Genomic DNA, 26,220 nt, shown 5'->3' with positions numbered 1-26,220 from the left:
AATGTAAGTGTATTGTCTTCATACACTTACATTTACAGATAGAAAATTTGCCCAAAATGAACATTACGTTAACAAAAATAGTCTGTCTTTTTGTGATACAATATGGTTTCTAGAAAAAGTAGACGTTTCCAACCAATACAATTCTCAAAAATGAAGGTTCTTTGCCATCTGTGGTTCCATGAAGAACCTTTATCATCTATGGAACCTTTCCATTCCACCAAAGGTTCTTTAGAATTTTAAAATGTTCTTAACACCGTTCAAATGTTCTTTTGGGACCCAAAATGCTTCTTCTATTGCATCGCTGCGAAAAAACAGCCTTTTGAAACCTTTATTTTTAAGAGTGCAAGTCATATCTTCCCAGAGAATATCTGAGCGCATACAGTAGGGATGCGCGCGCTCTAGAGGCTGAACCGCTCCGCTGCTGAATTATTGAGCGTTTGTCAAGAAGATGGCGGCTTCCTGGGCGGCATGAAAAGATGTAGAGTTAGCAATATCTACAGTGAAAGACGCACCCAGGGTTGAATTCGTTCTCTGAGTCCTCTCTCGTGATTTTTAAATTAAGTTAACGAATCGGAACGAGTAAGTATTTTGTGCCAGGCAATGACAGAATCCGAATATTTTGCAGCTTTCTGTGACGGCTAACGGTACATCCGCCATTTTTCTTGAGGGAAGCTAAGCGAGTAGCCAGAGACTAAACAGTAACTGAAGTTATTGAACTGTACATCTCGAATAAAATGCAATTTGAAATTCTAACAGTAAATAAACATGAAACATGTAACATTTTCTCTGTTGTGCCAAATGAGTATGTAGAATTTGCAATGTTGTAATGAGCTATTTAGCATTGAAGCTAACTGGCTGCCCAATGGATCTCATTGAACATTTCAGAGAGTGCTAATGCGGCTAATAGCGAGCAGCAGCCGATATACGTTCTTCTTTTTAGTTTTATCAACGCTGATTTGTAGCAAGAACATGAGTATTTATGGTGTATTTATTTATAACTATACATATGCATTTGGATCATTAAAAAGCACTAAGCTTTTTTTCCAGAGGGGTGGATTGTTTGGTTTGTTTATCAAGATGGCGGCACCCAGACAAGAGAGGCATGAATAATCCACATCTCACACAAACTTGCGCTGTTAACCTCTATCAGCATTTATTTTATCATGCGTCAATTTTTTGACCTTTAACAAATTTAAATGTTACCCGCGGTGATTAACTGACTTAGTATTATGTTATAATATGATTTCCGTAATATTAACTTTAATATTTTGTTTGGATCGCCGCCCGTTCTTTATTTTTTAATTCATTTTTGGGGTAATTTATTTTTTTGGGTCGCCCATTTTTTATTATTATTATTATTTACATTTTTATTATTATTTTCCATCCCGTTTCTATTTACAAGCTTGTATTTTAATTTTAAAAACCCCATAAATATTAAAATTCACCACTTATTTTTTCGCCACCCATTTCTGTTCACCAGCTCGTGTGTTTTTTTTTTTACCGTCACCTTTTTTTACTATTTATTTATTTTATCCACCGCCCATTTCTATTCACGAGCTCGTATGTTAGAATTTTGTTTGTATTTTTTACTAATTTTTTTCCACCGCCCATTTCTATTCACTAGCTTGTTTTTTTTACTGTCGCCTTTTTTTACTATTTATTTTATTTTTTTTTACTGTCCATTTCTATTCACACGCTCGTATGTTAATTTTTTTTTCACTGCCCATTTCTATTCACTAGCTCGTATGTGTTAGAATTTTTTTACGTCACCTTTTTTTTTTACTATTTATTTAATTTTTTCCAGCACCCATTTTTATTCACCAGCTCCTATGTGTTAGATTTTTTTTACCATTTTTTCCACCGCCCATTTCTATTCACTAGCTTGTATGTGTTAGTTCTTTTTTTACGTCACTTTTTTTTACTTTTTTTTTCCACCGCCCATTTCTATTCACCAGCTCGAATGTTAGAATTTTTCGCCGCCCATTTCTGCTCACTAGCTTGTCTGTGTTAGCTTAGCAGCTTAGCAGCTAACTAGGCGCTCGTGCTGGTAGCGTTTAGCTAGCCTCTGCAAGATGGCGGCATACACATCCTCATTGCGCTTTTCTTTTTCTCCTAGAGACATTTAACCTAAACATGCTTTCTAGTTTACAATACAGAGATTTAAGGGAAAAATGCACAGGAGCCCACCTGCATTTAATGTTATGTATTTTTAATAACTTTCCTATATTTCTCCGGGAATTCGCGTTTGTTCAGCCGCCGGCGTCTGTCTATTTATTTTCTTCTCGTGATGAAAAGCGTCTTTTGCCGCTAAAATGGCGGTTCGCGCAGATTTGAGCGGCTAACATGCTAACCGGCCAACATTCTTCACACGCTATCCTTTTGGTTTCCGAAGCGCACAAACACTAATATTTGTTATAACGGGGTTTTTGTAGTATATTTTAGGCAGTATTTGACCCAAAAAAAACCTTGTGGAAGTCGAATACATTTTAGTGACCTAGTTAGCTCGCGCGAGGCTACCGTGCACTAGCGGGCTAATCCAGTTAGCACAGAGATTTTGACACACGAATGCTGTTGAGATCCGAACTAAAATCAGCGCTGTGCGTGGGATTTGTGTTTCGCTAGAGAAGTGGACATGGCTTCTTCAGGCACCTCGGTTCTGCAGCCGCGCTGGAAGAGGGTCTTGGGCTGGTCTGGCCCGGTTCCTCGCCCGAGACACGGACACCGAGCTGTGGCCATTAAAGAGCTGATGGTGGTGTTCGGCGGAGGGAATGAAGGCATTGTGGATGAGCTGCACGTCTATAATACAGGTGAGAATATTATTATTTTGTAATAAGGCGGTTATTTTGCGCGTACTTGCGTTTTATTTCAGTAGCATTTAGCTCGCTATGTTATTAGCCCGATTTTGTCCCTTCTGCTGCCTCTTCTTGGTGGTCAGAGGTGCTGTTTTGGTTTTTACAAACGCTACAATTTGTTGCATTTATGCACTTTACATAGCTCCTTTTTATGTTTGTTTAGTGGTTTCTGGACTAATTGTTTATATATGCATTATTAGCCCTGGTGCATTAGCGCAGTTAGCGGCTAGACCAAATCTGCATAAGTGATCAGCTACCTAAGCTAACTAGCCATAAAGAATGTGCACAAAGATATTACACTTGATTGTGTAATTCAAAACTCGCACCGTCAAGTGGTGTTTGCACTGACATTAGCGCACTTAATTTCAGTGCATCATCTGCAGAATATAATGCTGCATTTATGCGCACTGTTGAATTGATCTGTGTTGTGTTCAGATGTTTGTGTGTTGAAGTGTCGGCTATCCAGCTAACGCTACAGCACTAGCCAAGCACTGAAACTGGCACGCCAGAAAAAATGCAAAGATAAATGGCGGGTTAAAGCAACGCCGCCTACGTCATCACAACACGCATGCCCCGCCCACAATATTTCCCGCATTTCCATGTAAATACTTCTGGAATGAATGGAAGAGTTTGTAATTCACAGAATTTCTGATGTGGATATTTTTTTTTAATTTTAAATAGTGTTGCAAAGTTTTGGTAAGGTCTGGGGAATGAGATAAAACTGTAAGGAGTAGATGCACTCCAAAAAGCATTGTTTTACATAGAAATATATATGCTACATGTTGTTAAGTGATGCTTATTAATAAGATGGTGATATAAAGGTGCTCTACATTTGCATGTTGCTCATGGATCATTGTTTTCTTCTGGAAGCTGTTTATAGCTGTGCAGAACCAGTATTATTCATTGAGGTTCTATTATAGTATCTATACTAGATGCTGTTGCAGATTTAGTTAATATTTAGATTTTTTTTTTTGTTTTGTTTTTTTTTTTGTTTTTTTGTTAACTTTAGTAAGTAACAAAAGGGTTTTAGTTAAAGGCTTAGTTCACTTCAGAATTACAATTTTCTGATAATTTACGCCCCATGTCATCCAAGATGTTTGTCTGTCTTCAGTCGAAAAGAAATTAAGGTTTTTGACACAAACATTCCAGGATTTTTCTCCATATAGTGGACTTTAACAGGTTGAAGGTCCAAATGTCAGTTTCAGTGCAGCTTCAAAGAGCTCTACACGATCCCAGACGAGGAATAAGAGTCTTATCTAGCAAAACGATCTGCCATTTTCTAAAAACAATAAAAATGTATGTACTTTTTAACCACAAATGCTCGTCTTGCACTGTGATGCGCCACGCATTACGTAATCATGTTGGAAAGGTTAGGCGTGATGTAGGCCTTTCTAACGTGATTATGTTATGTGTGGCACATCACAGAGCAGTGCAAGACAAGTATTTGTGGTATTTAAATTTTTATTTATTAATTTTTAAAAAATGATCGCTCGTTTCACTAGATAAGACCCTTATTCCTCAGCTGGGATTGAGTAAAAGTCTGCTGCACTGAAACTGTAATTTGGACCTTCAACCCGTTGATAACTGTTGAAGTCCACTATAAGGAGAAAAATCCTAGAATGTTTTCCTCAAAAACAATAATTTCTTTTCGACTGAAGAAAGAAAGACATAAACATCTTGGATGACATGGGGGTGAGTAAATTATCAGGAAATTTTCCTTTAGTGAACTAATCCTTTAACTAAAATTACTATGTGCTGAATGAAAGAACATGATGCTTTGCAACACGCCACTGAAAGAACTTTATTCATCAAAACCACAATGACGCAACTATGTTTCTCAACAGCCACCAATCAGTGGTTTATTCCTGCTGTCCGGGGTGACATTCCTCCCGGCTGCGCTGCATATGGATTTGTCTGTGATGGCACCAGACTCCTTGTGTTCGGGGGCATGGTTGAGTACGGAAAATACAGCAATGATCTTTATGAACTACAGGTAAGCATCTTGGCAACATCTTTAAATCTCAAAGGTTGAGCTTAAAAGAGGATGCTGTTTTTTTTTTTGTTTTTCATTACTGCTTTCTCATAGCATCAGCCCTATCGTTTGTAATAATACACTCATTTCTGTCAAATTTCTTCAAACAGGCCAGTAGATGGGAGTGGAAACGTTTGAAGCCCAAAGCCCCCAAAAATGGCCCACCACCCTGTCCTCGCCTGGGCCACAGCTTTTCTCTAGTTGGAAACAAATGCTACTTGTTTGGTGGACTGGCAAATGACAGTGAAGATCCCAAAAACAATATTCCCAGGTAAAAGATGGAGCCAAACTAATTCATGAATGTGTGAGCAGCAGATCCATAATTTAATTGTTTCTGTTTTTACACCAGATACCTGAATGACCTCTACACACTTGAGCTACGCCCAGGGTCAAACGTAGCAGGCTGGGACATCCCCATCACATACGGCGTGCTTCCCCCTCCTCGGGAGAGCCACACTGCTGTTGTCTACACAGAGAAAACGTCCAAAAAGTCTCGTCTCATCATCTACGGCGGCATGAGTGGTTGCCGTCTTGGAGACCTCTGGACTTTAGACATAGGTGAGAGAAAGTATTCATAGTTTTCAGTCACGTAAATGAAACAGAGGTCTGGAAGGCAAAATATCCATAGAACTGAAAAAAAATTATGGTTTTTGAGGAAAACATTCCAGGATTTTTCTCCATATAGTGGACTTCAACAGTTACCAACAGGTTGAAGGTCCAAATGTCATTTTCAGTGCAGCTTCAAAGAGCTCTACATGACCCCAGACGAGGAATAAGGGTCTGATCTAGTGAAACGATTGGTCATTTTCTAAAAAAAAAAATTATATACTTTTTAATCACAAATTCTTGTCTTGCACTGCGATGCGCCACGCATTACGTAATCACGTTGGAAAGGTCATGCGTGACGTAGGCGGAAGTACCACAGTAGGGCAAAAAACTCCAACTTCAAAATCGCTGTTTTACCTTTTTCTTTTTTTTGTAAAGGCCGTTTGATTTAGTCTTTGCACATTTGCTTTGTAGACACTTGCTCGGTACTTCCGCCTACGTCACGTGTGAACTTTCCAACATGATTACGTAATGTGTGGTGCATCGCAGAGCAGTGCAAGACGGGCATTTGTGGTTAAAAAGTATCTAATTTTTATTATTTTTTTTTTAAGAAAATGACCGATTGTTTGGCTAGAAAAGACCCTTATTGCTTGGATCATGTAGAGCCCTTTAAAGCTGCACTGAAACTGCAATTTGGACCTTCAACCCATTGTACCCTGTTGAAATCCACTATATGGAGAAAAATCCTGGAATATGTACCCTAAAAAAAAACATTTTTCTTCAGTCAAAACGAAATTTGAGACCTAAACATCTTGGATGACATGAGGGTGAGTAAATTATCAGGAAATTGTAATTCTGATGTGAACTCTTCCTTTGACGAGAAACTGCACGTTGCTTTTATATTCTGGGTTCATCTGCTCCAGAAGAGCATTCCTATAAGGGTGTGATATCAAGTGAAAGCTATGAATTGTTTTAAAATATTTTTTGAAGAAAAGCCCATGCCATAGCATTATATAACATACGTGAACTCTGTACAATGAACTGTTTTGCAGATACTTTAACCTGGAACAAACCTGCCATAAGTGGTGCGGCACCTTTGCCCCGCAGTCTCCACTCTGCCACCACTATAACCAACAAGTAAGTTTTAACTTTCTCAGACTTGTTTTAAACATTAACTGTCTTCAAGATTGGAAATGATTGATGAGAAACCAGTACTGCATTTTGGGTGCAGAATTAAAGTTGACATCGAATCATAAATGACTTTCAGAGTAGGCTTACTGCGGTAGTCTGTGTTACATGGTGTTCGGCCATACACCGATTACATTATCTGCCCACCATGGCACCGCCCTCACTGTCGTTTAACTTTTTTTTATAGAAATAAAAACCATTTAGTTCAGTTGGATGCTACAATTATAAACTGAAAGCGTCTGCTCTGCTCCATACAGCACAAGCTGCAGAGTCGCAGCGCAGTGCAGCAGGAGTCAGATTTCACTTATCACGTGACGAGAGTAAGGAGAGATGACTGACAGGACGATGGTGGAGGATTTGGTGCGCAACAGATCCTGAGAGTCATTGACAAATATCTTATCTTGTAAAATGTGGGGTCAGTACCGCCGCTCCCTATACACAGAGTATGCGTGACTGCGAATTCGAAAGTGAAAAGCGAGAGCTCATTCAAAAGTGATTTCAGTAACCCCCGCATATTGATATCCCTGCTGTCTGCCAATTATAATAGTGGCTCCCCCTCCCCTCGTTTACTCTCTTAAAGTAAACTGAGTATGAAAAAGTTATTGCGTTTGTAATTCATATGCATATGCTCATATAGCATTGGCATTCAGCATTTAAATCATTTAAACAAGTCTTTGAATAGTTAATATTTTATTCAATGTATCTTGCGAATGATCAGCTTTATTATATCGAATATCGCCGTCTGCAGTGGCTGAAAAAAAATATTGGTTGACCACTAAAACACGTTTGTCTTAATTATCTTGCATTTAAATGTAAACTTGCTTATCTCTGAAACAGATTTCCTTTTGGGAAGTAAATAAAATTAAGTACCTCCCCACGGTTTAAATTTTTTTACGTCACAGAAATAAAATGTGTTGTGAATGCCTTTCCATGTTGACTTCAGTAGTGGACTAGTTGGTGTGGACTTGACTAATGTTGGTCTCATGTGTTTGTAGGATGTTTGTGTTTGGTGGATGGGTCCCTCTGGTTATGGATGATGTCAAAGTAGCCACACACGAGAAGGAATGGAAGTGCACTAACACGTTGGCCTGCTTAAATCTAGGTATGTTTAAGGTGCAGTAAGCGAATTCTGAGAAACACTGATATTTGAAATCGACCAAAAAACAAACAAACACACTTCATTGCTCCGCCCCCAAAATAACAAACACACTATGCAACACAGGCAACCACTAAAGCCTTTTTTATATTCGACTTGCTCCGCACCGCAAGCCTCCGCTGTCTGCGCACACTACTTCCCAAATGGACAAGGGGTTTAAACTGGACATGCTTGCTGTTGTACTATTCTTTGAAATGACAGGGGGCGACTGAGTAATTGTTCTCTAAACCATCACGAAGCAGCAGTGAGAAGTAAGGTACACACGTGGCAATGTGTGTTTTTATTACACTTCACCAAACCCACGCTACAAAAGAACCAAAGAATCATGTGAAACCCAGTAAACCTTGAGATTATTACTTGTGACATTAGAACAAAATAGATATAAAATATGAGAACAGCTATAAAACTAAATCTTAAATCTTAAACATCTTATATATTCTAATTTCATTAAACATTTTTATTTAATTTCATGAACATTTCCATTAAACATGGACTTTTTTTATTGGAAATACTTATTTCTGCTATTGTAGGCTCATTTTGTAAATGTAAGCAATTAATTTAGATGAGTGCAAACTAGGTGCTGGTAAGATGCCAGTGCAGACATAACTGCTCAACCAGAATTGCCTCAAAGTCGTGCATCTTGTGCCTGCACACTGCACACCACCATGTAAAATGGGGTCTTGCTAGGGTTGCCAACTGTCCCATATTAGCCGGGACATCCCATATATTGGGCCTAAGTGATTTGTCCTTTACGTGACCTCCCTTGTCCCCTGCTACACTGATCTAACGGCCACTTTCTTACTTGCATGTATTTCGGGAGAAGTGGAGGCTTGACGTTTTAAATACAACACGATTCTCTGAATTGCGGTGCAAACTAACATGGCGGCGCCCATCGCGCATTATAGATCAGCTAACATGATCATTATAAAGGTATTTAAATGTCAGAACACATTCACTTACTTATTTGAGAATCTGAAGATCAGGCAGGTGATGAGAGCTAACAAGTTTGTAAATATTTTGAATAGAAAAGGAAAAACAGAATAAAAGCAATGCATCTGTCATACAGTGCTGCTGTGGTGTCGCCATGGAAATAAGGTGAAACTTTTTAAAATAAGTCAACTTTAAAAAAAAAAATAACTCACTCTATGGGGGGTGGCTAGAATATTTTAAACGTACGTGTGAAAAGATTAATATTTTGGCTTCTTTGTTCAAACAATCAAGCAATCAAAAATTTGAGCCGGGAAAGTTTCTGAAATTTGGTTGATTTTGAATGATCCAAATGTATTTATGTCTGAGAATCTTTACATCTTTCTTACACAATTAACTGCAGATACTGAAATGACATGCACAGTGTGGTGCAGTACAAATCTTTTAAGTGTGTGCCTTATTTTCCACGATTGTCCCTTATTTTCTTTTCCTAAAGTTGGCAGCCATAGGTCTTGCGCACTCAATGCACACGACTGCCCAGCTGGTGCAGCAGAAAACTCGCACAAGTGTGGATGAATCAGCTGTGATTTAGAAACAACAACAGCATGGTTCTATTTTTGTGAAACATAGCAAGAAACAATATTACTCACGTATAAAGCAGAAACAGTTGCAACCACAGAATCTGTTTTCAGGCCTTAATTCTAAGGGCCTGTTTACACCTGATCATCTCATGTGTTTCTACTGATCGAATAGCAGTCTGATCTGTTAAATTGGTTCCATTTACACTTTGCCACATAAGTGTCTCCCCAAAACTAATATAAATCCAATCTTTAAGTCCTGTGCTATATGCACATTTTCATGTCAACGAAAGTAACATAGCTAACTTTAAGATCAAAGACTGCAATGGGAGAAAGCACTGCTAAAGATCATTAAGTCTCAATACATGCTCTCTCACATTTTATTTATGAACAATTGAGGAGTAAAATTTACATAAGTGGATTTTGCAACCAGATGCATTTATACTTGTCCAGTTTTATATGGAATGTGTCCGGATTTAAATCTGTCTCAAAGTGTTTCAGAGGGCATTTACACCTGGTCTTTTCACGATTCAAAAGCTATCCGATTGGGGGGAAAAATCATTCAGTGACCAGGTGTAAACAGGCCCTAACATATCTCTAGCGCTGTAAAGCCTTTCTAATATTAATGTGGATCCTAGCTCTTGCCCGATTGCAGCCCTTCTTCCAATTATTTTCCTCTGACCTTTTCCTTTTTGGTAATATCTCAATTTTTACAGTCTTTCTACAAATCTCCCACTTTCTCACTCTCACTCCTCCCCCATCATGAGTGGATACACCCCCATTGTTGACTGGCTACAAGAATATTTTGGTGCTCTGTTTATTTTCTCCTATTTACACAGCCAGGACTATGTGCAAACACTACTTTTTTTGTCAGCAAACACAAAACAGACATCTAGTAAATATTCACAAAATTGTTTGTTTAGGTGTTGACGCTTACTGCACCTTTAAAAACACCTCAATTTTATTGAGAGGCCCAAACTGATCAAAATATGCATTTTGGTGCAGTTTCTGATATTCATATGGCGAAAAAAAAAAAACAATTTTTATAACAGTATAGCAGACTTACATATGCATATAAATATCAGTTGTACAATAGCTTCCAATAACATGTCTTAGTAAAATTATATTTGTTTAGTTTTATGATCAAAGCTCTGTAGATTTTATTGTGAGGGTCAAAACAATGAAATGATTGAGAGATGTACAAATAAATTTTCCTCAAAATCCTGACGTAGCATATTTGATATTTAGATTTTTAACATGATTTTTCTATTAATAAAAAAAAATAGTATGGATGGTCAAGTAAACCTAAGTTTACTTAAGCAAAAAGGCATGTGTACCAAGACCTAAAGGTGGATGTTTTTAGAGTTTACTAAAAGGCCTTTTACTTGCTAAGAAATGAAGTATTAGGGCTGTAAAATGAAAATGAAAATTTCAAAAATTCATTGAATCTAAAATAAAAATCCAAAAATGGTGCATTCCAATTTTAGGTGTGCATCAGGCAGCCTTATCACAAGATGGCATGATGATGTAAGAGTTGTTGTTGCGTTTGAATGTTTCTGTTAGCCTATCCAGTTGATCCCACTAGATGCGGAGCTATCGTGTTGTTCATTCAAAACATTGCAGAAATAGAGAAGCTCAATGCAGAGAAGATCTTTAAGTCAAAACCGTAACCAAACCATCACACAGAACTCATTTTCTGCCCTGCTTTCCATTGTTTTCAATGTAAACATGTTAAAAGAGAACTGTCTCAGATTCCTTAAAATGCTGCCTCTGCTCGTAGTTCATTAAGTTTCAGAGCAGGACTTATGTTTTACCACTGCTGATCCTGACCTTTTATTTCTTTCAGACTCAATGTCTTGGGAAACTATCCTGATGGACACTCTTGAGGATAATATCCCAAGGGCCAGAGCTGGACACTGCTCTGTGGCTATTAACAATAGGCTGTACGTCTGGAGTGGAAGGGACGGCTACCGCAAAGCCTGGAACAACCAAGTTTGCTGCAAAGATCTGTGGTATTTGGAGACAGGTGAGTTGAGCGGATACCTCAGTGTAGAAGATGATTTATTACACTTACTCATAGTATTACATTGGGTTGGGAGAAAAAAAATCCATTCTCAGATGCATCGCAATTCTCACTTCAATGATTGTGATTCTATTCTTAATTTTTTTTGACAAGTCATTACTATTGAATATTACAAATGTATTTGTCATTGAATCATTCATTCAAGAGATTTGTTCAAAAACTCTGATTCATCCAGTAATGAAACAAGTGAAGTCTTTATGAGCAAGTCATTGAATTATTTATTTGAACTAATTTAAAAAATAATAATTAAAAATTAAAAATATATACTGTTTTGTTTAGTTGTCTGTTCAGAATCGCGGGAGAATCGTGATCTCTATTTTAAACAAAAAAATCGTGTAATTCTCAATTTATCCAGGTGACTTGACTACTTTTAGTTATATTTAGTTAATTAATAATTCTTAACATAGTTGTTTTGATTTGATTTAATTTGTAATTAATTTAAAAAGTAATTGAACAAATGCGCACATTTTGTTAAATATTTTTTATTTTTGTATTTTTTTTAAGATCTATAATCATTTAAGAATCGTTCCAGAATCCCAATCTGATCATGAGTTGCATAATGATTCCCACCACTAGTATTACCATCTCAGACAACATATAAAATGCATAATCTCGTCTTTTGCTATCAGATCGTCCTCAGCCACCATCACGTGTGCAGCTGGTCCGTGCCAACACTAACTCTCTGGAGGTGAGCTGGGGGGCAGTGCCTACTGCCGACACTTACCTGCTGCAGCTGCAGAAATACGACATCCCTGCTGCAACCGCTGCCACATCGCCAACGGTCAACCCTACCCCGTCTTTACCCGTCAACTCGCCTAAGAGTCCGGTGCCCGCCGCTGCTGCTCCTGCAGCTCAGAGCATGCCTCTCTCTGGGGTCACACTGGTGCCACAAGTCCCTTCTCCCACCACCGCCATGCCAACCAGCCCACTTGCAGCCTCACCTCGTGGACCAGGTACAGCTAACTTCATGAATATCTTTTTGAAATTTGCAGACTTATTGTGACATTACCAACCCCAACATATTCTTTTCATTCCCAGCTATTCTTAAAGTGGCAGCGCCTCATTCAACCCCGGGGACGTCAGTTGTTACTGTACGTCAGGCCACTCCTGGAGGAAAATCCCCAGTCACGGTTACATCACTTCCTGCAGGCGTCCGCATGGTTGTCCCCGCACAGAGCACCCAGGGGACGGTATGTAGATGATCAGCATCTATATAAATCTTAAATTAGAGATGCACGATTAGTCAAAATAAAATTTAATTCACAATATGATTTAATGTTTATCTATATTAACACTAACACCCCCCACACACACACCCCAAAATCATGCAGCCTTGTCTTCAATTTCAGAATCCAGTGTTAAATTTGCATTTAAACCCTTTGTAACACTGTTTCTGTCTCTAGCCAATTGGCAGCAGCCCTCAGATGAGTGGCATGGCTGCTTTGGCTGCAGCTGCAGCCGCCACACAGAAGATCCCGCCCTCTTCTGCAACCACTGTGCTAAATGTTCCAGCCGGAGCCACCATCATGAAAACAGTCAATGTTACTCCTGGATCCACAACTCTGCCTGCTACTGTCAAAGTAGCTTCACCTGTAATGGTAAGTGTCATCTCGAGTAACCAGATCGTTAAATAAACAATATAAACCATAAGTCTTCAATCATGTAGACCCACTGTCCTGCAAAGTTTATATCCAACCTGATGTTGTACTATTGGTGAGCAAAAAGTACTTTTGAATAAAAACATCAGAGTTCTAAAATGATAAAACATAAATAGAATCAACTTCCCTTCCGGACATGAATCATCCTGATTATATCCTTCCTGTCTTGTAGCTGTTCGTGATTTAATGTGTCTTTGTTCCTGCTTCCATTCCAGGTTACTAATCCTGCGACCCGAATGCTGAAAACAGCTGCAGCACAGGTCGGCACTTCCGCCATCTCTACTCCCAACACCCCGACTCGGCCGATCATAACTGTGCACAAATCAGGCACGGTAACTGTAGCCCAGCAGGCCCAGGTCGTCACCACCATGGTCGGAGGAGTCACCAAAACTATAACCCTTGTTAAGAGCCCCATCACAATGGGTAGCAGCGGTGCTCTGGTAAGAACAACAACATATCTGATTTTCTATGCTTAAAAGTAGGGCTGCTTGTTGGAGCTGCCAATGTGGATATTGGTCGTTTGCCGATACGACCCCCCCCTCTCTCACCCACTTTACTTCCTGTCCTCTCTCCAATTGATAAACAATCGCAGAAGTTTTGGCCAAATTGTGCAGCTGTGTTTATCACATTTTTAAATAATTTTTTTTTTTTTTTTTTTTTTTTTTTTTCTCAGAAAAATCACAATTACAATTTTTTTCCCCTGAAATCGCACAGCCCTAGTGTTTTGACTATATGAATCCAGACTAATTTTTTCATTTGGTTATACTCCAGTAATAACCCTTTACTGTTCTCAGATCTCCAGCCTTGGGAAGATGATGTCTGTTGTCCAGACCAAACCAGTACAAACGTCTGCGGTCACCGGGCAGGCTGGAGGCAGTCCTGTCACTCTAATACAAGTCAGTAGTGCTGCTCATTTTAAGCACATACATGTCTTGCCCAGTCTTATATGTTCTTAAAAGAAATTGTGTTGTCAATGTTGTCAAAGTTATTTATGCTCGTCTCCAACTTTTTCTTAGACAAAGACTCCTCTGCCTGCTGGTACCATCCTGAAACTGGTCACATCTGCTGATGGCAAGCCCACCACAATCATTACAACTACCCAAGCAGGAGGGACTGGCACCAAACCTACTATCCTAGGCATTAGCAGTGTCTCTCCAACTACCACCAACAAACCAGGCACCACCATTATTAAAACTATTCCCATGTCTGCTTTACAACAAGGAGCAACAGGTCTGTTTCACATCTGAATGTTCATCTTATATTTAATTATACATTTGAAGAGATTGTAGTTGTTGTATTTCAGATGTTTTTTTTAGTTAAGCCTCACAACCTCATGTTTATAAATAACATCTGTTTTTTATGCATCGTTGCAAGCTCACATGATTTCCTGTTGTGATATCCGTCTCGATGTTAGGTGTGACTAGCAGTACTGGCATCAAGTCCCCCATCACAATTATCACCACTAAGGTTGTTACTCCTGGCACGGGTACTCCGGGGAAAATCATAACAGCTGTGCCTAAGCTGACAGCAGGTGCAGGACAACAGGGGGTCACACAGGTGAGGCCAATTTGATCTCTGATACCACAGTCAAAGCATAAAAATAAATTGTTTTATGCACATTTTAAGCTAATATAGATGTAATTTAATATTTTGAGTGGTCCCTGAATATTTTATTTGCTCTCAGGTGGTCCTGAAGGGGGCGCCAGGACAGCCCGGCACTATCCTGCGCACTTTGCCTATGGGTGGAGTGCGTCTGGTTTCACCAGGCACTGTGTCTGCCGGCAAACCAACGGTTACCACATTAGTCGTCAAGGGCACCACGGGTATGAATATTTAGGCTGTAAACTTTCTCTGTGGTGTAGTTGTATACAAATTACAGGGAAATTATTTCTCATTATTAATGACTTGTCTTAATTTAGGAGTCACAACTCTGGGTACAGTAACTGGTACAGTATCAACTAGTGCGGCCGGGGCCAATGTGGCAAGTGCTAATGCCAGCTTGGCAACTCCTGTCACCACACTTGCCTCTATCGCCACATTGTCCAGCCAGGTGATCAATCCCACGGCCATCACTGTATCTGCTGCCCAGACGAGCCTTGCCACCGCTACAATGCAAGTAAGTCATTTGTAACATTTATAAATATTCTAAAATAATTGCTGTTTTTTTTACCTTTCAATTAATCAAAAAAAAAAAAACATGAAAATAATTTATTATGGTTTCCACAAAAATATTAAGCATATTCTGCTTTGCCATCACAGGAATAAATTTAGTTTTAAAATATATTAAAATAGATACTGCTGTATAAAATTGTAATGTTTACTGTATTTATGATCAATAAATGCAGCCTTGCTGAGCATAAGAAACCGCTTTAAAAAAAAATAAAAATCTTACCAACCCCGTTCTTTTGAACGGTAGTGCATAATAACAATAATTATAATTCACTTATTTTTAACACTTGTGTATTTTATGTTTTTATATAAATGAATATAAATAACTATATAAATTGTTATTAAAACATTTATTATAATAAAATATTTTTTTTATTATTTATTCATTCATCCAATAAATGGGAATTCTCATTTCTTAATCTTTATTTTTCCTCTTAGTCGGCACCCCAGCCTACTCAAGTAACCCTGATCACAACTCCAAGTGGTGCTGAAGCCCAGCCTGCACAGGATCTTCCTGTCTCCATCCTGGCCTCTCCCACCTCAGAGCAGCCCTCTACCACTGGTGCTGATGCTGGTGACGGCTCTGGCGACGCTGGTACCACTGTGACACTGGTCTGCTCCAACCCACCATGTGAGACCCATGAGACTGGAACAACCAACACAGCTACTACAGCTTCTGCCAAAATGGGCACTGGACAAGTTTGTTCCAACCCTCCATGTGAGATGCATGTAACAGGCACCACCAACACAGCAACTACCGCCTCTGCGAACATGGGCAGAGCACAGCAGGTCTGCACCAACCCACCCTCAGAGACACATGATACTGGCACCACCAACACAGCTACTACTGCCAGCTGCAACATGGGCTCTAAAGAGATGGGCACTGTGAACAGCAAGACAGGGGCTTCTTCATCAGCTACATCCTCAGCTTCTGGTTCAGAAGCAGCAACGCCCGTCACAGAGAGTGGTGCTGGATCTGGCTCCATGCGGCCAGAGAATCTGCGCACAGGTACCACCAACACCTCCACTACCGCCCGCTCCAACATGGGCTCTGACCAGACAGGAACGGTGCAAAGCTCCAACAAGAGCCAAGCTGCCATCTCCTCAACTCTGATGCCTGTTTGCTCCAGCCCTACTGGGGAAGCGCCTGAGACGGACACCACAAAAGCTTCAGCTGAGTCCGGTGACGTCCAACAGGTCTGTTCAAATCCACCCTGTGAGACACACGAAACGGGCACGACCAATACTGCTACGCAGTCAAGCTCCAGTATGGGAAGTGGGCAAACTAATGTTGTGCAGAGGGTATGCTCCAATCCACCCTGTGAAACACACGAAACGGGCACCACCAACACGCCGACCCAGGCTTCATCTTCTATGGGTGCAGGACAGAGTGGCACCGTGCCAATGGTTTGTTCCAATCCACCCTGTGAAACACACGAAACGGGCACCACCAACACGCCAACCCAGGCCTCGTCTACTATGGGTGCAGGACAGAGTGGTGCTGTGCAGAGGGTTTGTTCCAATCCACCCTGTGAAACGCATGAAACGGGCACCACCAACACACCAACCCAGGCCTCATCTACTATGGGTGCAGGACAGAATGGCACCGTGCAGAGGGTGTGTTCCAACCCTCCCTGTGAAACTCATGAAACGGGCACTACCAACACGCCAACCCAGTCCTCGTCTTCTATTGGTGCTGGACAGAACGGCACAGTGCAGATGGTGTGTTCCAATCCACCCTGTGAAACACACGAGACGGGCACAACCAACACAGCCACCACCGCTACAAGCAGCTTAGAAACTGGAGAAGGAACAGGTATTTATCTATACTACACTTTTTTTTCAAGATTATTGTTTTAATATAAATATGAACCTAATAATTTTTAATGTTGTAACTAAAAGGTAGGACTGCACAGTTAATCAAAATAAAACAGAACTACCAATTTGGCTGCAATTATTTTAAATGAAATATATGCACAGCATGTTAGAGAAGAGAGACTCCATAGTAAATGCTGCTCCATCTCTGAAAGCACTGCTAGTTTGAGTCACTTATAACATGCAGTTGAAAAAGCAATAAGTTTCAAACATCTTGTAAGGCGAAGCGTTTATAAACCTGTTGTCCAACAAAAGACAACATTTAATAACGTCAGTCAAGTATTTGAAATAACTTCCTTTTTTGAGTTGATGTGTCTTCCTATCATAGAATAAAGCAGACAATATTAATTTATAGTATTCTATACAGTGATAAAGGCTATGTCGATTAGCATTGCATTATAAATATACTTTATTATTATGAAATTACCCGAGAAGGCTTGAACTCAGATTATTGTCTTCATGTTTAATCAGTCAAAGCATTTCTATTTTTTTATTCAGCTACAGCGAGAGCTGGATGCCATATTAAGGATAACCTGGAATGCCATAAGTTTGGCTATATTACTTCTGTGAGGCAAATTTGGAGTTTCTGGTCTTATTTGGGGTAAAAATAGGAAAGACAATACTTATTTCTAAAGAAATTCAAAGTACACATGATAATCCATATGTTTTTCTCCAGTGTACAGGAGGGTTTTTTTTTCCCTCACAGTTGATGCATAGGAGGCTCATATTTCATATCAAAGACATGGACTCCATTTTAATTTTGCATACCTCCTGACAAAAGAAATTGTCAGATTTTTTTTTTTTTTTTAATGTTTTTATAATAAACCCTTAGACCTTTCTAATGATTTATAGTCAGACTGCCTGCATGTGAGCAGGTAACTGCAGTTTTTCTGTAAAACAGAAAGTTATATTTTCTGATTATCATGTTATATTTATGGTTTAATACTTTTTTTTTTAAGCTTTAATAATCATAATGATTATTGTTAGCCATATTAAAAGATAAGCACAATATGTTTTGGTAAATTGTGCAGCCCTACAAACAAGCACAAGAAACCAGGCATTCTTTTTATTTGTTTTTAAAAAGCAAATGCATCGCATTTTTTCAAAAAGTCTTTTACGAAGTATATGTAACCAAAGGCATTTTTATTTTAGCCAGGTATTAAAGCTGTCAAGAGTATAAAATAGATGATTCATCTTTTCTACATCAGCCTGTTTTACTTATTATCCTCGATTGCCACTCCAATGTGGACACTTCAAAAAAGAAAACCTGCTAGACTTAGAATATAGTTTTATAATATTGGTCATCATATTATAAAGCAATTATCAGCATTAATTATTATTGTCAATGTCAAGAGTTTCAGTGCACCCTTAGTAATTAAGCTCATCTGTGTTTGTCCTTTTAGCCCAGCAGGGTGGTGATGGACAGAGTGACAGCGGCACCAGCTCAGAACCCACATCATCAACAGAACCAGCCAATCCCACAACACAAAGCAGAGCCATCACCACAGTAACACAGGCCACGCCCACTCCAGGACCATCAGTACCGGTATGAACACGACTCTAATCTGATTGGCTGGCTTTATGCAATTTCCTGGGCCTGACTCACATTTATATTCCACTTTGCTCTCAAGGTTATCTCAGATACTATTAAAGATAGAGCATAAAAGCTGCTTAGTCATTTTACATATACAGACAGCACTTTACTATCTAATTGGGCACATTTCAGCTAGAAAAAGCTGCAGTGCAGGGCAGATAGGATACAAATCGGTGCTCTAAGTTAAGCGATTTTTGTCATCCTTATTCTCTCTGCTTGTCTTCTCACTCAATGCAGGAGATCTCGTCTATGGCCGGATCTGTGGTAGTGGCTGAAGTCCCGGGAGAGGCGGAGGCCATGGAGCAGACCAGCGCAGAGGCTGTAGCAGCGGGAGAAGAGCCCATGCAGACCGAATGTCAGGGAGAGCTGGGTGAAGAGGGAGCCATCAGGGTCGTTGCCATAGATGAAAGTGCAGCGGGTGATGAGGGCACCATGCTACAGGTTCATGTTGCCATGGAAGCACAGCCAGGTCAAGGAGATCAGGCTGAGGTAAGGAAGAATGTTTTGTCAAGTCAAGTCAAATTTATTTATATAGCGCTTTTACAATTGGTAATTGTTTCAAAGCAGCTTTACATATTAGAAGCACAGAAAAAAAGGGAAGTGGTTAAAACTGTACAAACAGCGTGGTAATATGTAACATATACAAGATGGTGCTACATTAAGCCAATGTCGGCTGACTTCCAGGGGTGGAAAAAACCCCCTAGGAGAAAAACCCAGCGTGCTAGCACTGGGAAAAAAAGTCCTAGGAGGGAAAAAACCCCTTGGAAGATGTATATATGTAAATGTATATGGAGATCAAAATCTGAATTGTACATTTTTATTATAGAGATTAAAAATCGATTATATATAAATATATGTAAGCGGATACGGGGATTAAAAATCTGAATTTTTAATTCTTTTTTTGTAATCATATGGTTTAGAGATAAACACAAATTGATATTGTGAAACCACACTTTTATGATGCACTTTTATGATCCTTTTTTTTTTCTTCACTCCGCTTACAATGTTAGTCATTGGTTCTTTGACCAAAACAGGTGTAATTCAGTTATTCAATACTTTTTTCCACCTTTTTGGAACCTTTGAATTCAATAGACTGTTTTGATTGGAGCTTTTGCATCGCAATCCTTGTTTGTACCTTGTTTGTTTGAATTTTTAGTTTAAAAACCATGTTTTTCGTGATACAGCTATGTATGTTATATATTGGTATATACACTACTGTTCAAAAGCTTGGATTTGGTAAGTTTTTTTTTTATTTTTTTATTTTTTTTTTTTTTATAGAGTTTTAGAAAGAGGTCTCTTATGCTCCTCAAGGCTGCATTTATTTGATCAAAAATACAGTAAAAACAGTACTATTGTGAAACATTATTACAATATAAAAGAATTGTTTTCTATTTGAATATATATTAAAATATAATTTATTCCTGTGATGCAAAGCTGAATTTTCAGCATCATTACTCCAGTCTTCAGTGTCACATGATCTTTCAGAAATCAATCTAATATGATGATTTGCAGCATGTTTTACTGTTTTTTTTGTGCTAAGTAATATTTTTTTGTAGAAACCGTGTTTTCAGGATTCTTTGAAAGGAAATCAAAGCACCATTTATTTAAAATAGAAGTCTTTTCTGACATTATAAATGTCTTTACCGTCACTTTTGTTCAGTTTAATGCGTCCACACTGAATAAAATCTTACTAAACATAAACAAAATAATGTGCGAATAATAAACAATTCCTTGTTCTCACCGTACAGCAGATGGAGGCTGGTGTGGAGGCTGCAGAAGCGATGAGTCTAGCTGCTCAAGACTCAGAAGCGCTCGCTCTGCCGCAGGAGCTGATGTCTGCAGAAGGACAGCAAACCACCCTCATGGTGACTGGACTGACCCCAGAGGAGTTGGCTGTGACGGCAGCAGCTGAGGCTGCAGCACAGGCTGCGGCTACAGAAGAAGCGCAGGCCCTCGCTATCCAGGCTGTCCTACAGGCGGCTCAGCAGGCTGTGCTCAGTAAGTGTGCGACACACTGCCATATGCTTAACGTTAAGATGGATGCAATGGAATTCTCAGCTTGACTTTGTTTCAGGTGAGGGAGACGGAGGTCAGGACGGGCAGCAATCCACCACCATCCCTATAGTTTTGACCCAGCAGGAACTCGCTGCTCTAGTTCAGCAACAGCAGCAGCTCCAGGAGGCGCAAGCGGCCGCAGCCCAGCAGTTAAGCGCTGAAGCAGCTGCAGCTGCTCTGCCCACCGAAGGCTTGGCACCAGCAGACAGCCTCAACGATCCAGCATCTGAAAGCAATGGCCATGAGATGGCAACCGCTGTTACGAGAGCCGTGGCCTGTCTCCTTCCACGCACTACTGCCGAGAGTAAGAGATCTTTTTTTGAACAATTATTTTTAATTGCACAAACAAAACAAATAAAGTTTATTTGAACAAGTTGTTGTTCTTCCCAATATTTTGGTGTGAGGAGATGCATTTAAGATGCTTTATGATTCAAATGTGTTGGTTTTTGGTGCATGCTAAAAAATGTCCCTCTTTTGTTACAGCTCTAGCCCCATCAAGTACTTTTGCACCATCTCAGCCGATTATGGTCGCCAGCCCTGCCAAGATGCAAGCAGCAACTGCTTTAGCTGAGGTGGCCAATGGGATTGAATCAGCAGCTGGGGTGAGTTCACAAGTGGTGCTTAATGACTGCACCAATATTTATTTCAGACTATTGTTCAACCAGTTGTTTTTATTGTAGAAGCAAGGAGCACCTCCAGCAGTTGTGAAGCCACCAGTGAAGAAAGAGAATCAGTGGTTTGACGTTGGAATCATTAAGGTCACAAACACGGTTGTCACACACTATTACGTGCCAGCTGACGATTCAGCGGTTATTGATGTAAGTAATTCAAGGTACCATTAAATTTGTTTTGCAGCAATTCGAGTAAAAGGTCTTAGAACAATTTGGAAAAGGAAGTGTTATTTAGCACAAGTTGAAATCCACTTTACTTGGTTTAAAACCATGATAACTGATTTACAGAGATATCGTCCAGGTCGTTAGGTTTTTTTATTTAGCCGACAAGAGTCTGACACTGGACTTTTATTTTGACAGAGCTGAGAACTTCATTAGTTTGTGGTCTTTGTTTAACAGTTCTGTGAATGTCTAATGTGAATTTCTAATTTGTCCTAAAAATAGGACAAAATCTACAAAAATGTTTAAAATAACCACAACATTCGTCAAATATGGATTTATATAATGTCTTTGACATCTAATAAAGTCGATTATAATGATTACATAAACTTGTAAATATAAAAGTCTGTTCTCCAGACCGCTGGAGCTTATCCCAGTGTCTTGAACTAGATAAATATAAAATGCAAAATATGAATTATGCATGTGTTACTGACTTTTTAAGTGAAATGGTGAGCAAGGTGACTGATATACACAATATGACACTTGCTTTGCATTCACCCCACCGCCGGCGAGAGCATCAAAATTCGCCTTGGCTGCCCTGCCAACAAAGCTGTACTGTGTGTTTAAACCACCGCCAGCGGGAGGGTCAAAGTAAATGACAAGTTGTGGCAACCAATCGGAATACTCTCAAGCGAGGACCTCTACATTCAGATTGGTTGCCGCTGAACCGTGTCATAGCACATTACCATAAAGTTGACCTGACTTCAACTCTCCTCGATGTTCTCACCGTCCAAGACGTGCTGCACTGTGCCGCTCTCGCCAGAGCTCGCCGCCGGCTCACATTGAAAATGAATGACTTCCTGTCACTTAGATGCTTTTGCCGGCGGCGGTGTGAACGCACAGTAAGCTATCAACAATGGCCTTTAAAAAATTCATATCAGACAAGCATTAATCCTCTTGACATTGCAGGATGATTCTGGCGCAATCCCAGATTACAGCCGAATGAAGAAGATTGAGCTGTCTCCAGGCACAGCGTACAAGTTTCGTGTGGCTGGGGTCAACGCGTGCGGCCGTGGAACATTCTCTGAGGTCTCTGCATTTAAGACTTGCTTACCTGGCTTCCCTGGAGCACCGTGTGCCATCAAAATCAGCAAGGTTGGTCACTGCAAATGGCTTGTGTTTGATCTACATGTGGTTTTGTCTTGGTGACCTAACAAAAAGAGCAAAAACAATGCCTGATGAGGGTCTCAGGACCGAAACAATGTATTAAAATATGATTTGCAAACTATAGCAGTGTGCATGCTTAATCTATTTTTGTTAGATTATTTGCTTCTTTTTATTCCTACGCACCTGCTTATAGGATTTATAAGGAGATGTTGTGGCATTTCATTTATATTTTATCTTGGTGACTGAAATAGTTTTTCCTCACTCGTCAGAGCCCAGATGGTGCCCACCTGACCTGGGAGCCTCCATCAGTGACATCAGGGAAGATCATTGAGTATTCAGTGTATCTGGCCATTCAGAGCTCGCAGACGGTCGAGGCGAAAGCATCCACTCCGGCTCAGCTTGCCTTTATGCGGGTGTACTGTGGGCCCAACCCATCCTGCCTAGTGCAGTCGTCTAGTCTCTCCAACGCCCACATCGATTACACCACCAAACCCGCCATCATCTTCCGCATCGCCGCCCGCAATGAGAAGGGCTACGGCCCCGCCACGCAAGTCAGGTGGCTACAAGGTGAGGAAATGTTTTGACACTTTTCACAGACTTGTTTCCACAGTTAACATCGTAAATCTAACGAAGTTTTTTTTTTTTATATATATATATATAATATAATATATAATATAATATAATATAATATATATATATAATTTAGAAAATTGTATGTACATTTACAACACTATACTTTGTAATATTACCTTGGCATTTAATTACATCTAAAATTAGTTTTAAAAAAAGGAACTAGTTAATGCTGCTGAGGGAGTGACGGCAGATTTTACATCTTTTTCTCTTTTTTGACCAATATTATTATCCTCTTGATATTTTTTTTCTTTTTTGGAAGTCAGAAACTATTGTGGATTTTTGTTTTTTCTTTTGCAAATGGGAACAAAAAATATTTATTAAATATAATTAAATATACATTTTGTTATTATTTATTATTTATTAAATATAAATGTTTACCCAACTATGACAACAAAAAAGAACCCCGGAAATGTGAAAAGGGTCTATTAAACGCATCTTTAAGCTGTGGAAGGGATTTTACAATTATTTTTCTTCAAATATTGTTTGCAGAAACCAATAAAGATGGCTCTGCGGCCAAACCTGCAGCAAAGAGGCCGGTCTCGTCGCCTGATATGTGAGTTTGTTGCCTTACACCTTTCGAAACGAACAATGCAAGCCTGTCGTATGCCAAACCTGATGCGTTTTATTGAAACGGAACGTTTCTTTGCCCTTTGCAGGAAAGGCGCTGGTCCAAAGAAGGCCAGATCTGACCAGTGAGAGCTCACCGTGACCCCTGACTCCGCCCTCTTTATGAGCTGAACCATGACTGAACTCCACTTCCTGCTGAATGACCTTCCTGCTTCCACTTCTCACACCATTCCATCCTCTGCAATGAAACGGAAGGAAACTGCAGCCAAAAAAAAGGAAAACCATTTGTTTCCATTTTTGAGAAATCTGCTCCCATCACTGGACATTTTGGTGCCATGGACGCCTTATTTCCGACTGTATTTTTAAAAAAAACATAAATGTTCCTCCTCAAAAGCACATACATTTGCTTTTCCTGACAATTTTGTGTAAAGAGATTCCAATGGCAGCGTTCAGTCTCGTTATAATTGTATTATCAGATACTCAATCTTTGTTTTCCTCCCTTGATATTCATTTATTTTTAAGCTTATTTCAATACAAGCAATAGATAAGCAGAAAAATAACTTTGCTCTTGTCAGTTTGTTGATGTTTTCATTATTTGGGCAAGTCTGTATATTTCAAAACGTGCTTAAAGGAGACTGATATACGGAGGAGGGAGTGTGGACGACAAAACGGCGCAGGGGAAACGCATCAAAATAAAATGAAAACGAACAGCACTTGGTGATGCTTGTGAGGGAAAAGACTCGGTTCATTCAGAGAATCTGTAATTATTCATTCACTTCGAGTTCAGTAGCCTGTTTTGCATCACTGTGTGTTCATACATTTGCTGTGAGGGACAATTGAGGACTGCAACACTGAAGACTAAAAGGACTTCAATCCATGTAGATGAAAAGCATACTACTTTTGCATTGCGTCAACAAGATCTTGTATAAAGAGAGAGACGAAAAAATCCCCAAAATAGTAAATGGTGATACAGGAGTTCTTTGTGTGTGGTTTATTTTTGTAATTTTTTTTTAAAAAGGTCTTTCTTTATTGTGTGCTTCAGGGCGCAGTTTTAAACCTCACACCTCTCCTCAACATGTTAACTGCTCATTCCTGCAGTCTCCATGCTTGAGGTTTTGACATGCGGCGGCGTGTCTAAAGGCCACAGTGTTTCACATCCCGTGTTCATGAGTGATTTCATCTTTATTTTGGGAATTGTAGTGTAAAATATATGTATTTGTTCTGGACAATGACCCACTTTTGACAACTTTGAGGCTTCCTCAACCCTTTTTTTTCCCTCTCAACATTTTATTCTTTGGCATTTATAATATCCTGCTACAGTTTTTTTTTTTTTTTTTTTTTTTCCCTCCTGTCACTAGTCTACATTTCCTGTAAATTTGCTTTTCTGAATCTCATATTTCTTTTTTTTTATGCTTGGTTTTGTGAGTTGATGAATATGAATTGAGATTCTTCTCAAGCTGTGCAGCAAAAGTTTGACCCATTTTCATTCTCTGCGAACTGTTTGGACTTTCGAAGATAATGTTTAGGGATGCAGGCCTGTGTAAATGCTAAATAGGTGGAAACTAAGGAGAGATTTTGATGGGCATGTCTTTTTTTCTTTTTCTTTTTTTTTTTGAATGGAAGTTGGAAACAGTTTGTTCCTGTTTCTAGTGGTTGGAAAACGTTGCAGATGGATGTCGGCTTAGCCAGAGTTTGAACTCCGTTGTAAATTAGTTCTTTCACGTAGCAAGACGTAAAACGATAAACTCTTTGCCTTTTTTATATAATTATCTGTAACAAAATGTTTTTACATGTTGTCATCTATTGATTGCTTTTGTGTCTTGACATATAAAAGTAATGGAATTCTGTCTCTGTGCTCATTTGTCTTGTTTTGCCTGCTGGTACTTCAGCGTTTGTGTTGCTGATTGTGTCTTATGGTCTTGTCTTTTAAGAAATGTTATGTACAAGAAAAATAAATGACCACCAAGAGATTAAAGATTATTTGTATCAGGAAAAAGAAGAGGCGTGGCTTTGGAATTTTAACATCAGTAACGTTATATTACGGATTCAATACAGTAAGTTTTTTTTATTATTATTGAAAATGTACCATATTTGCCCTCAAACGTAGTTTCCTCACGAGTTTATAGCATGGATTTTGAGTGGATTTCAGCTTTTAGTCACGGGAAATTTTTATGGTAAAAATATATATTTAATATATGCTACTCCCTGACCTGGAACATTTGTACAATGCAAAATCATTTAAATGTTACTTTTTAAATACTGGTACTTAACATACGAACGTAAACAAAGACACTAACAAGAAGCGACATT

The 26,220-nt window shown here is 39.3% G+C and overlaps 1 protein-coding gene across 1 annotated transcript; it reads left to right on the top strand.

Annotated features, from left to right (window-relative positions):
* The first annotated feature begins 433 nt into the window (after window positions 1–433).
* Window positions 434–25,897, top strand: hcfc1b (host cell factor C1b). The gene is made up of 28 exons (XM_067394396.1): window positions 434–579; window positions 2,623–2,807; window positions 4,697–4,845; window positions 4,995–5,155; window positions 5,234–5,442; window positions 6,483–6,567; window positions 7,614–7,720; window positions 11,126–11,305; window positions 11,992–12,315; window positions 12,401–12,552; window positions 12,766–12,960; window positions 13,236–13,460; window positions 13,815–13,916; window positions 14,037–14,250; window positions 14,435–14,577; window positions 14,705–14,843; window positions 14,940–15,136; window positions 15,628–17,005; window positions 18,468–18,610; window positions 18,896–19,147; window positions 20,407–20,656; window positions 20,733–21,017; window positions 21,197–21,315; window positions 21,394–21,531; window positions 22,513–22,698; window positions 22,980–23,277; window positions 23,833–23,896; window positions 24,000–25,897. Exons 2-28 carry the CDS (start codon window positions 2,633–2,635, stop codon window positions 24,037–24,039), a joined length of 5,910 nt encoding a protein of 1,969 aa, XP_067250497.1. The 5' UTR covers window positions 434–579; window positions 2,623–2,632; the 3' UTR covers window positions 24,040–25,897.
* The last annotated feature ends 323 nt before the right edge of the window (window positions 25,898–26,220 follow it).

The sequence above is a fragment of the Chanodichthys erythropterus genome, chromosome 9 (assembly GCF_024489055.1).
Source record: "Chanodichthys erythropterus isolate Z2021 chromosome 9, ASM2448905v1, whole genome shotgun sequence".
Taxonomy (NCBI): Eukaryota; Metazoa; Chordata; class Actinopteri; order Cypriniformes; family Xenocyprididae; genus Chanodichthys; species Chanodichthys erythropterus.
This window is presented reverse-complemented; position numbering and strand designations above follow the sequence as displayed.